Source organism: Clupea harengus, chromosome 24 (assembly GCF_900700415.2).
Source record: "Clupea harengus chromosome 24, Ch_v2.0.2, whole genome shotgun sequence".
NCBI classification, from domain to species: domain Eukaryota; kingdom Metazoa; phylum Chordata; class Actinopteri; order Clupeiformes; family Clupeidae; genus Clupea; species Clupea harengus.
In genome coordinates this window covers 19,216,018-19,228,517 of record NC_045175.1, presented here as the reverse complement: position 1 = coordinate 19,228,517, position 12,500 = coordinate 19,216,018, and the positions used below count along the sequence as shown (strand labels likewise).

General features: G+C 45.4%; 2 protein-coding genes across 5 annotated transcripts in view; one reads left to right on the top strand and one right to left on the bottom strand.

The window, feature by feature from the left end:
- soul5l (heme-binding protein soul5, like) overlaps positions 1-235 on the top strand; it is a 5,583-nt gene extending 5,348 nt beyond the window's left edge. The window contains exon 8 of the mRNA XM_012830882.3: positions 1-235. This exon is cut by the window's left edge and continues 566 nt beyond it. The gene's annotated coding sequence lies outside the window, so the exon portion shown is untranslated.
- A 2,037-nt stretch (positions 236-2,272) lies between these two features.
- LOC105903164 (keratin, type I cytoskeletal 9-like) lies at positions 2,273-12,331 on the bottom strand. 4 transcript variants are annotated; one of them, XM_031562090.2, is made up of 9 exons: positions 11,968-12,331; positions 11,617-11,699; positions 11,210-11,366; positions 9,421-9,582; positions 7,210-7,329; positions 5,382-6,462; positions 4,383-5,159; positions 3,841-4,313; positions 2,273-3,546 (listed from the first exon to the last, which is right to left on the bottom strand). In XM_031562090.2, exons 1-8 carry the CDS (start codon positions 12,328-12,330, stop codon positions 3,844-3,846), a joined length of 3,213 nt encoding a protein of 1,070 aa, XP_031417950.2. In that variant the 5' UTR covers position 12,331; the 3' UTR covers positions 2,273-3,546; positions 3,841-3,843. The 4 variants fall into 4 exon arrangements, with proteins under 4 accessions (XP_031417950.2, XP_042559511.1, XP_042559510.1 ...); XM_042703577.1 differs by having other exon boundaries at positions 3,841-4,493; positions 4,548-5,159; XM_042703576.1 differs by having other exon boundaries at positions 3,841-5,159.
- Between the last annotated feature and the right edge of the window lie 169 nt (positions 12,332-12,500).

Genomic DNA, 12,500 nt, shown 5'->3' with positions numbered 1-12,500 from the left:
TGTTTATGTTGTGTTTGTTTGGTAGCGTTGTTGATTTATACAGGTTGCTTCACAATATTTTTGGGGCATAAGCCGTTTCAAATGCAGGTCAATATCCAATTTGCAGTAGCCTTTCACAACATATCAGGCAGGCATATCTTTAGACAGCCCTTCCCGCCTATACAAACTTTGCTGTATGACACAACCTGCGTGAAGACCCATTATCTGATAATCTAATAAATACCTGATAACCCAACAAAGTTTGTCTATTTGGTTGTGTTTTCAAAATGTTGAAATGATTGTTCCTTCTACTTGTATGCAGTGGTGTATAAAGTACCCAAAAGCCATACTTGAGTAAAAGTAAAGATACCTTACTGGAAAATGACTCAAGTAAAAGTAAAAGTAACCTTTTAGAATACTACTTGAGTAAAAGTCTTAAAGTATCTGATCTTTACTGTACTTAAGTATCAAAAGTAATTTTCTGATATTAAATGTACTTAAGTATTGAAAGTAAAAGTACAAGTAAATGCTGTTAATAAAAAAGCAAAGGGTCAGAATTTTGAGAATTATGAAGTTTATTCCGACTAGAATGAGCATACTTATAAACTGGGCCTTATTTGAACACAATTTGAACACAATAGGGAATACTAACGCAGCACATTGTAACATTTTGTGAATGGGCAACCTACTCCTGAGTATCCCAAGGTATGCAAAAGGCACAACCTGAAAGCAATAACCTGGCGATCTGATACAAAGCCATAGCATTACAGCAGGATCATCAGTTTTACAAGCAAGTTATCAGTACAGTGAATATGAAATACTTTCAGCAACATGCACACACATCCCTTGAACAATAACGTTACTAGCAGCTATCTTGCTCCACACTGCTACGTTACTGTACTGTACTTTAGATTGTCACCATCCTAGCTAGCTAGCTAGATAACTCGCCAGAGATGGAATAAAGAATAATAATAATCTTTGTAGGTAGCTAGCTTGAAATATTACAGATCTTACCCAGCGGTGGAAGAACATGACTAGTCTACAAGGTGGCATTTAATGAAGAGGTCGTGGGGTTTCTAATTTTTTGATTGAGACCTGTATGCTTTTGCTTCAATTATTGTTGTGTCCCCTTCTTTGTTGATCTCAATGTTTTGGATATATCCTTCCTCTGCATATTGCAGTCCATTTTGCCTTGTTCTGGAGGACATCGCGGATATATTACTCCAAAAAGAATCACTGACACTGACAGACAGTGTTGTGCATGAACGAGTTCAATAGAGTAGCAACAGTAACTAAGGGGGCGGGGCTTTTGCGAACGGTCAATAGCGCATTAACGTGCGCATTAACCACTGATTCGCCAAACCTGCTTGCAGCCTGTGTTCTACCACAGTCCCCGTCGTTGGTCTCATCACTCTCATGATTAATTTTTTTAAAAGATGATTTGAATTTGTAACGAGTAACGAAGGTTTCAGGGGAAATGTATCGGAGTAAAAGTATCAGTTTTCTTTGCAAAATGTAGCGAAGTAAAAGTAAACAGAAATATAAGTAGTAAAGTAAAGTACAGATATCCAAAAAAACGACTTAAGTACAGTAACGAAGTATTTCTACTTCGTTACTATACAACACTGCTTGTATGTTCTCACTTCTTTCACTCGTCACCAACTCAAATTAATCTCAAACTCTCATAACTCATAATTAGAGTAATTACTTAGATCTCAGCTTCTAATAAAAACCAGACTAATTTTGCCCTCTTTACATTGTAATAACACTGTGTGTGGAGAAAAATGAGGTAAAATACATTGAATTTTGGAGTAGGATTAGTGTTAAAGTAAAAATAAGCATATTATAATATAAGTATATTAAAAGTTTCAATGTGTTGGCGCACACTGATAATTAGTGTATTAAACTATACATAAAGGTGTTCTTACTGTGTAGCAAGGGCATTATAATATTACCCAAAGCCACCTCTGAATTAATATTCTCTGTTGTTAGCATAGCATAATTAGCATTGTTCTTAGGTTGTTGTTAGCATAGCATAATTAGCATTGGTCTTGGGTTGTAGAGAGGGCCTTCTTTTCTTAGACTGATTTTATATTACTGTCCTGTATAGCTTAAAATTATGGTGTTATGTTCCCCTGTAAATTATTATTATAAATGATTCAGCATACATTATAGTAATGATATACTTTAAAAGACTGTCAGAATTTGTATTGTTATCAAGCTGCTGTAGTTGGCATTACACTTGCCTTCAACACACATTCAGTCAAACACATAAATCAGATTCAGAGAGCTCTTCAAAGTTCAGTGAGGTGTTTATTACTTTCCACATTCATTTGTCTTCATTTTGTCATCCATCACAGCAATAAGATTAAAGGTAGAAAGAAAAAAAACAACCTTGGAATATAATAAACGCGCAGGAATATATGTAGCGTTCCGAAGAGCAGTATGTAGAGAAAATTGTGTGTATGTGTGTGTGTCTATGCAGAGAGATGGTAAATGGTGTATGTGTTGTGTATGTCTGAATTAGGTCAATTCAATACGCTTTATTGGCATCACCATTTAAAGGAAGATAGTGTTTCAACACAGAAAACAGAGAAAAACAAAGACAGGTTTTTTTCTTATATTATTTTTTTACTGTTTTTTTGTGCCCTTATTTTATCCCATTTGTTCAGAAATGTAAAATGAGAGCAATGTTTTACATGATAGCTCAGAACCATATTTTAACATTAAAATAGGAACATACCAGAACATATTCTCTCTGAGGTATGCCCTTAACATTTAAACTCTCAACCATAGCAACAAAAACTCTTAACCATAGCAACAAGAACATTTAAGTGGAGCTTACATGAAATATTTAACTGAGCCCCAGATCTTTCGTCTTAAAGACAAATCAACATTTAACTAGAATATAACATTTCCCGCTATACTTTCTGTGTCCGTCACCCAGTAGTTGATTATTTATTTATTTATTTTAAAGCCACTGCCATGTGTCAAAAAGAAAGTAATTTCTTAAGAAATGTTTCATGGCACATAGTTTTATACTCTATAATGCAAATTGCTTGATAAAGAACGATACAGTGACTATGAAAGCCAGTGAGAAAGGTGGGATCCACTTAATATGAAGTGCCTTTTATGTGCCTTAGTCCTTAATACTTTATCCTCAATGCCAAAGAGGTATAGTGTCATTTTCAATCTTAGTAGATTCTGTGACATGGTGTCATGGGGTTAGGGATAGTGACATGTGACACCAATAAAAGGGATACTAATGTGTACTTTGCTGTGAAGGACAGAATATTCTTTATTACACACGTAAGTCCGCTGTAATGAGGGCACTTAACATCGTTCACGGAGCATACTATTATAAGGGCACTTAACATCGTTCAGGCAGCATACTATTATAAGGGCACTTAATATAAAGTGGGATTTAAAAAGAGGTATCACCAGCAAGCAGACTCAATGGCGGTTTCTTCTGTCCAGAGGGGAGTTCCGTTGTTAAGACAAAGGGTGTCTCTCAGAACACTCAGAGGTTCCATCGTTACCGTGGCCACCACGCCACGAGAGGGGGGCCTTAAATGAAAGAGAAGTGAGAGTCGTGGAAGAGTGGAGGAAGAGAAGAAGAAGCAAGCTGTTATTACATGACTCATAATGATCAAATAGAATACAGCATCCATCAGAAATTCAGGAACTACACATTCATGGCCTCTGTTACGGTTTACAGTGACTCTTGCCTCAACATATTGTCTAGCATTCTGCTATTATGTATCAGACATCTGCGCCGAATTCTAAGATTCATTCTGTGGGTGCTTTTGGTCATCTGTAATGCCTATAGCTGAGGGTGTTGAGGTTGAGCCTAGTTCTTACCTTCTAAGAGGAGAAGCTGGTGGAGGATGACATTGAGCCACCAGACATGGACATCGTTTCTCCCCCTGACATCATGGTGCCACCTGATGACATCATGCCGCCTGCCATGGCTCCACCTGATGACATCATTTGGCCTCCACCTCCTGACATCATTTGGGCCCCACCTCCTGACATCATGGCTCCACCTCCTGAAATCATGGCTCCACCTGATGACATCATTTCGGAGCCACCTCCTGACATCATGGCTCCACCTCCTGACATCATGGAGCCACCTGATGACATCATGCCGCCTGACATGGCTCCACCTGATGACATCATTTGGCCTCCACCTCCTGACATCATTTGGGCCCCACCTCCTGACATCATGGCTCCACCTGATGACATCATTTCAGAGCCACCTCCTGACATCATGGCTCCACCTCCTGACATCATGGAGCCACCTGATGACATCATGCCGCCTGACATGGCTCCACCTGATGACATCATTTGGCCTCCACCTCCTGACATCATTTGGGCCCCACCTCCTGAAATCATGGCTCCACCTGATGACATCATTTCAGAGCCACCACATGACACCATGCCTCCACCTCCTGACATCATGGCTCCACCTGATGACATCATTTCAGAGCCACCTCCTGACATCATGGCTCCACCTCCTGACATCATGGAGCCACCTGATGACATCATGCCGCCTGACATGGCTCCACCTGATGACATCATTTCAGAGCCACCACATGACACCATGCCACCAGATATCATGGAACCGTCTAAAGACATGCCACTGGACATCATGCCTCCACCTCCTGACATCATTTGGGCTCCACCTCCTGACATCATTTGGGCTCCACCTCCTGACATCATGGTGCCACCTGATGACATCATGCCACCAGATATCATGGAACCGCCACTGGACATCATGCCTTCACCTCCTGACATCATTCCTGCCCCACCACCTGACACCAATGAGCCACCTGATGATATTTGGACAGTCTCCGATGACATCATACCTCCTGACATCATGCCTCCACCTCCTGACATCATTTGGGCGCCACCTCCTGAAATCATGGCTCCACCTCCTGACATCATGGCTCCACCTCCTGAAACCATTGTGCCACCTGATGATGAGGAGCTCTCCACTCGGCTTGTCTTTACGACCACGGTCTCTCCTCCAGACACCATGGCTCCACCTCCTGACACCATGGCTCCGCCTCCAGACATCATGGCTCCGCCTCCAGACATCATTTGGGCCTCACCTCCTGACATCATTTGGGCCCCACCTCCTGAAATCATGGCTCCACCTCCTGACATCATGGCTCCACCTCCTGAAACCATTGTGCCACCTGATGATGAGGAGCTCTCCACTCGGCTTGTCTTCACGACCACGGTCTCTCCTCCAGACACCATGGCTCCACCTCCTGACACCACGGTCTCTCCTCCAGACACCATGGCTCCACCTCCTGACATCATGGCTCCGCCTCCTGAAATCATGGCTCCACCTCCGGACATCATTTGGGCCTCACCTCCTGAAATCATGGCTCCACCTCCTGACATCATGGCTCCGCCTCCTGAAATCATGGCTCCAACTCCTGAAATCATGGCTCCACCTCCTGACATCATGGCTCCACCTCCTGAAACCATTGTGCCACCTGATGATGAGGAGCTCTCCACTCGGCTTGTCTTTACGACCACGGTCTCTCCTCCAGACACCATGGCTCCACCTCCTGACACCATGGCTCCACCTCCTGACATCATGGCTCCGCCTCCTGAAATCATGGCTCCACCTCCGGACATCATTTGGGCCTCACCTCCTGAAATCATGGCTCCACCTCCTGACATCATGGCTCCGCCTCCTGAAATCATGGCTCCGCCTCCTGAAATCATGGCTCCACCTCCTGACATCATGGCTCCACCTCCTGAAACCGTTGTGCCACCTGATGATGAGGAGCTCTCCACTCGGCTTGTCTTTACGACCACAGTCTCTCCTCCAGACACAGTGCCTCCTGATGACATCGTCACCCCACCCCCACCGGAGGACGAAGTGACAATGGACCTGTTCACGGTCATGCTCGCTCCGCCACCCGACACTTCTCCACCTCCTCCACCGGAGGTGATCACCGTCCTGGTGATGCTCCCTCCCGCTGCCGCTGCTGATGCTGCCCCTCCCGCCAGCCCTGCCCCGCCGCCAACGGAGGAAACGGTGATCGATTTCCCCGCGGTGACGACAGGGGACGACTCCTGCACCACCGTCCGGGTGACGACTCTCGTCGTGGTGGATGAGGAAGTGGGGGAAGACACGGAGGAAAGCGACGAAGAGGCTCCATATCCACCGGATATTTTGACTCCCGCCCCTGCGCTCACGGATGACGACGACGACGTCGATTTCAGGGAAACCGTGTTGCTCATGTTGGCGGTGCCTTCCAGGAGTGCCCTGTAGGTGGCGATCTCCTGCTCCATGTGCACCTTGATGCCCAGCAGCACCTCATAGTTATTGCCCTGCTTCATGGCGTTGGCCCGCAGGGCGGCCAACTCCCCCTCCAGCCCCGCGGCCGACTGGCTGTAGGAGATGAGCATGGACTGGTAGCGACCCTCGATCTCCAGAAGCTGCTGCTCCAGGTTACCCTTCTGCATGGGGGCGAAAGTGTGAGAGAGAAAAGGGAGAAGAGACAGAGAGAGAGGGGGAGGGGGGTAAGAGAGAGAGACAGAGGAGGAAGAGACAGAGAGAGAGGGGAGAGAGAGAGGCGGGGGGGAGGGATGGGTTCGAGAGAGAGAGAGGGGGAGATGAGTGTGGGCAGAGAGAGAGACAGAGGAGGGAGAGACAGAGAGAGAGAGATAGGGGAGAGAGATAGGCGGGGGGAGGGATGGGTTTGAGAGAGGGGGGGAGGGGGAGAGAGGGGGGGGGGGGAGAGGAGAGAGAGAGGGGACAGACAAAAGAGGAGTGGAAAGGAAACAAGAGGTGGAGGGTGAGATGAAAAAGAGAGGAAAGGAAAGGACAGGAAACGAGAGAGAGAAGAGGAGGAGGAAGAGACAACGCGGGAGTGGAGAGGAGGACAATCGGTCAGTACACAGACAACAACATCACCCACTGGCATAAATTTGGCACACGGCGGCACACGGCGGCACACAGCGGCACGGCTAGAACAATGCCAGCTCAGGACAGAACAATGTGCCTGTCATCAGTCCTCCCAAAACCCCACACGGCCTGGGATCACACACGCGCATGTACGAACGCACACGCACACGCTCACGCTCACACACACACACACACACACTCACACTCACACACACACACACACTTACACACTCACACACACACACTCACACACACACTCACACACACACACACACTAACACCCACACACACACACTCACCATTCTCAGCATGGTGTCCAGCTGGGACTCTAGCTCCATATTTTGGCTCCGGATCCCCCTGACCTCTGACCCTGTGCTCACTGCTTCCTCGTTAACCACAGAAGACTGCTTCAGCTCCACCTTGGGAGGGAGACAGAAAAACAAACAAACAAACAAACAAACAATCAAATAAACAAATAACAAACAATGGGGAAAAGACTTGCAATGAGAACAGATGCTGGATGCAAAAGGTGGGTGAGTGTGTGTGTTTCCTGTATTTCCAAGTTATTTGTTTGGTGTGTGTGTGTGTGTGAGTGAGTGAGTGGATGAGTGTGCTTCTGTGTGCTTGAGATGTATGTTTGTATGTGTGAGAGAGAGACTGTGTGTGTGTGACTTAATCGATGCGTAACTGCTTTGACGTAGTAAGAAAAGGTGAGTTGTAAGAAGTTGTATAAATGAATAACAAACGAACAATCATCATCAAGTTATATGAAATTAATTAAAATCTTCATAAATCCAGGCTCAGTTTGCCACATTTAGGCTAAATAATCAGGTATGAAAACTAAGCTACCTGTCTGCTGATGGTGAATTTTTGTTTTAACAAGAAGAATAAATGATGGAAGTAATTTATCACATCAATTATTACATGCCTAAATCCTTTCACTGTTTTCTGTTTCACTGTGTTATTAAGTGTAGAGTGCGGTAGAAGCTAGAATGCCTACGGAAAAAGAGAAGGATTCAGGAGAGAGAGAAGCAGCAAAAGGAGGCAGCAAAGGGGAGCACATCTTTGCAGAGTTGGTTACAAAGAAGCAAACCAGCAGGTGAGACAGAGACATTGCATTGTGATAAAGATGACATGTGTAGGCTAATGAATTCATGTGAAACAGGCTCATATTTACAGACCTACTAATGGCAATTTATTATAATTACATTACATTTAAGATGAGGAGCAACCACAAGACCTCCAGACCAGAGAAAAATGTGGATCAGGAGACACATAGGACAGGTAGACCTACGTGCTGATCACCAAATATGAGATGAAAGGACCTTGCTAGGAAGTACGGGGATAAAGAGCCATATGCTAAATAAATGTAATCTTAAAAAAAAGTATAGGCTATTTTAGAGATGCTTTCAAAGATCTTGCCTGAGAAGAACAGAAATAACATATCACTGCTTCTAGTGGGCCTTATAATAGTAATGATAATGGTAATAACAATAATATATAATTGGACAGATGATGAGACAAGTACATCAACTGCAGACAAAGACAAAGAGCCAGAGCCAGACCCAGATGAGAACAGAACAGACTTGGAAAACAGGGAAAGGAGAGACGACACAGAAAGTCAGGACAGGATGCCAACAAGGGAGGATATTGAGATGGAGAGTGAGGCATAATCCATGAATACAGATTTAGATTTTTTGCTGAGATTGAGTAATCCAACAGATCCAGGTAATGTACAGAGCAATAATCTTAAATACAATCAGGCCTTTATCAAATATTCACATTCAGTCGGCCTTGCCGTCCTATTGTGAAGTTCCCAAAAAATGCAGAAGGGCGCTCTTTTCAAGCCCACTGCTATGATGATGACCCCTTTCTGGAATGTTCTCCACAGAATGATGCCATGCTCAAATGAATTGCTGTATTTGAGTTATTTATTACTATTAATAAAGACCCTGTTCTTCTCAGCTCTCCATACAAAATTCCTGTGCACGTCCCTGTGAGTGTGAGTGTGTGTCCGGAGTGCATGTATGTGTGTGTGTGTGTGTGTGTGTATGTGAGTGTGTGAATGTGTATGTGCGTTTGTGTGTGTGTGTGATAGAGGCTATGTAACATATAGAAGTGTATGTGTATGTGAGTGTTTGAGTGTGGGTGTAAGTATGTGTGTGTGTATGAGTGTGTGAGTGTGTGAAAGTGTATGTGTGTTTGTGTTTGTGTGTGTGTGTGTGTGATAGAGGCTATGTAACATATAGAAGTGTATGTGTATGTGAGTGTTTGAGTGTGGGTGTGAGTGTGTGTGTGTGTGTGTGTGTGTGTGTGTGCATGAGTGTATGAGTGTGTGTGAGTGTGTGAGTGTGTGTGTGTCAGTGTGTGTGTGTGTGAGTGTGTGTGTGTGTGTGTGTGTGTGTGTGTGTGTGTGTGTGTGTGTGTGTGTGTGTGTGCGCGTGTGGGAGTGTGTATGTGTGCACTTGTGTGTGTGTGTGTGTGTGTGTGTGTTCCTGTTCCCCACTGACCTGCTTGGTGTACCATTCCTCCACGCCGCGGCGGTTCTTCTGCATGATGGTCTCGTACTCGGCCCGCAGGTTGGTCAGGACACGCGCCATGTCGATGCCTTCCACCGCTTTCATGTCCACGTTCACTGTCCCCGCCACCTTCCCACGTATCATCACAACATCCTGAGAAGTCACAGGTCACAAGGGTTCAAAGGGTCAAGGTCACAAGGTCAACGAGAACGTTCATGTCCACATCCACTGTCCCCGCCACCTTCCCACGTATCATCACAACATCCTGAGAAGTCACAGGTCACAAGGGTTCAAAGGGTCAAGGTCACAAGGTCAACGAGAACGTTCATGTCCACATCCACTGTCCCCGCCACCTTCCTACATATCACCACAGCATCCTGAGAAGTCACAGGTCACAATGGTTCAAAGGGTCAAGGTCACAAGGTCAACGAGAACTTTTTTTGATCAGCTCACTAAACACTGACTGTGTAATAAGTTCAATACATATTTAATATACATAGTATACATCGTACTACACATTGTAAGTCTACTGGAATCAATAATGTTTCAAATATCATACCTTCATTCAAATAACTTCCATTTTTGTGTCTCTTCAGGTTCCTATGGACTATCTTTGTCTGACAGTGACTAATGTGTTACTACCCCGGCTTAATCTCGTTGCAACATGTGCCTAGAAACATGCCATGGTATGTAGGCTACGAACAGACCACACATGGCTAAAACGGCATGCTGCCTGCTGCATGATTACAGACTGACAAGCTTTTCTAACTTTTGCATATGCATTCGTGGGAGGGTCTTTGGGAAACGTGAGGGTTTTGAGCAAAATGACGGGAGGAGAAGCGCAAGGACTGACTGGTTACTTATTCCGTTGTATGTGTGAAAACTGTTGGGGACAGCGGACGTCTGTTTCGCGTGAAAATGTTAATTTCATTGAATATATGCGTGAATAGGAGCAACTTCCAGAAACAATTGAATCAGTACACCAAGCACCAATTTTGCTCATGTGTACCGTGTGAAAAGCAACCTTTACTTTTGTTTCTCTTTTTATGCCTTGCCATAATGTTTTTCACTTCATCCACTTCCCTAAGTGTAGATGCCTCAGTTTTGTGTGATCACTGTTTCCTGCCACCTTATTAGCATGTTTATCTATTTCCTGGTCGCTAGAGGTTTTGATTCCTTTTCATGTCGGTCAATTGTGTCGGTGATTAAATGACACAGTTCAGTGGCGGGCGCTGCGGTAAGGGGGCGGTGACATGCGTGGGTTAGCTGATCAGCCGCAGGTTTAGCACATTCAACGTGAAATGAAAAGGCACAGCGTATCCCAGTGTGGCTCACAAATATTCCCTGTATACCCATAATCTATGAAGCCATCAACGCCCTCTTTTGCATGATATCAGGCATTGCAGAAACATCACATATATTTCTATGAGGCTAAAAAGCTATTATATGCATCATAAAATAGTTGCTACTTAACTCTGAAAACAGACAAATACAAAATATTGAAGAGAAATACAAAACCTCGTCACACCCTAACAATGGTCTTTGCAGTGTTCCAAAGCGGTTTTATTTTTCATTCCCCCAAATCTGCACATTTAAAAGCGCAGTCCGCGATTCTGATACGAGGTTTTTGACATTAGAACTCAACAGCAAATCAAATTAACCCCCTCCCTTCCGTGTATGGAAGGTCCGAGTCACTTCCCTGCCTAACGTCATCCCTCATAAAGGCGCATCCCATTTGATAGGCGCAAGTGGAAGCCACGCTTCGCAACAGGTGCCTTACCTCTTGGTGGACATTCTGCATGTGTGCCCTCTCCTGCTCCCGGGCCTTATGCTCGTTAACGAGGTCGGCGTTGGCAGCGTCATACTCGCGTTTGAGCCCCCTCAAGCTGGCGATGTCAGCCTCTATGGTCTGGCGCAGGGACAGCTCAGACTCGAACCTGTGTGCGCACGCACATCACAACTTGTTAACATGCAGGCATGTCTGTTTTGGTTACACCAAAACATATGATATTGTATGTATTCACATACGCTCACACTCCTACACAAGCACAGTTTGTGCACAATGTCAGGGTTAATGATAACAAATCGAATAAATACCATACGACCACATTACACTTTGCTTCTAGCTTTGGCGACATAATAAACCATGCACAGTACTGGTGATTAGTAAATTGCATTCTTTCTCACTTGGTTCTGAAGTCGTCCATGGTCAGCTTTATGTTGTCGACTGAAAGAACAACTCGCGAATTCTCCACAAATAGCGCCAATAGCTGCGAATGGAACAACGAGATGAAGAGCGTAGAGGTAAGACATTCTCTTTCCCCATAGCATTGGTGGTAAAACGTTTCAACTGAAGGACGAGTGGGAAGGTTTGGGCATATTTTAAAATTAGAACCAACCCGTTCGTTGGAATTTTAAGAACAAAACCTACTCAACACTCAGTGTTCTCACTTGTGTGAGACACTACTGTAGTTTTTGTGAAATGCCAAAACTGGTTTTCCGTGCATATGTGTGAGTGAGTGCACGCGAATGACACACCTTCTGGCGCAGGGGAATCAGCTGGTTGTCGTAGGCCTGCAGGTCGTGCGTCGAGAACTCCTGGGTGGAGGTGAACGCGCGTATCTTCTCCTCCAACTGCATGTTGGTCTTCTCCAGCGATCGCACTTTGTCCAGGTAAGTCGCCAGGCGATCGTTCAGCGTCTGCATTTGTTGCTGGTCGTTTATGCCCGATGTGAAGACGCCCTTCTCCCCACCAAAGCCCCCACCGCCCTTACCGAAGCCGGCAGCATCACCGTTGACCATCCCGAACCCTCCTCCTCCACCGCCACCTCCCATGAGGAAAGCGGCATCTCCTCCACCTCCACCACCCATGTGGTAAGCAGCACCTCCTCCACCACCCATGTGGTAACCGCCTCCACCACCCATCTGGTAAGCAGAACCGCCTCCACCACCCATCTGGTAAGCAGAACCGCCTCCACCACCCATCTGGTAAGCAGAACCGCCTCCACCACCCATCTGGTAAGCAGAACCTCCTCCACCACCCATGTTGTAAGCGGAACCTCCTCCTCCAC

What these genes read in the sequence shown, in the direction of transcription:
- LOC105903164 (XM_042703576.1), bottom strand. Translation starts at nt 12,330, where the DNA reads ATGGGTGGTGGAGGAGGTGCTGCTTACCACATGGGTGGTGGAGGTGGA. An exon ending in ATGGACGACTTCAGAACCAA is followed by an intron (nt 11,367 to 11,616) that starts GTGAGAAAGAAT and finishes GTGCGCACACAG; the next exon opens with GTTCGAGTCTGAGCTGTCCC. An exon ending in TGCAGAATGTCCACCAAGAG is followed by an intron (nt 9,583 to 11,209) that starts GTAAGGCACCTG and finishes GTGACTTCTCAG; the next exon opens with GATGTTGTGATGATACGTGG.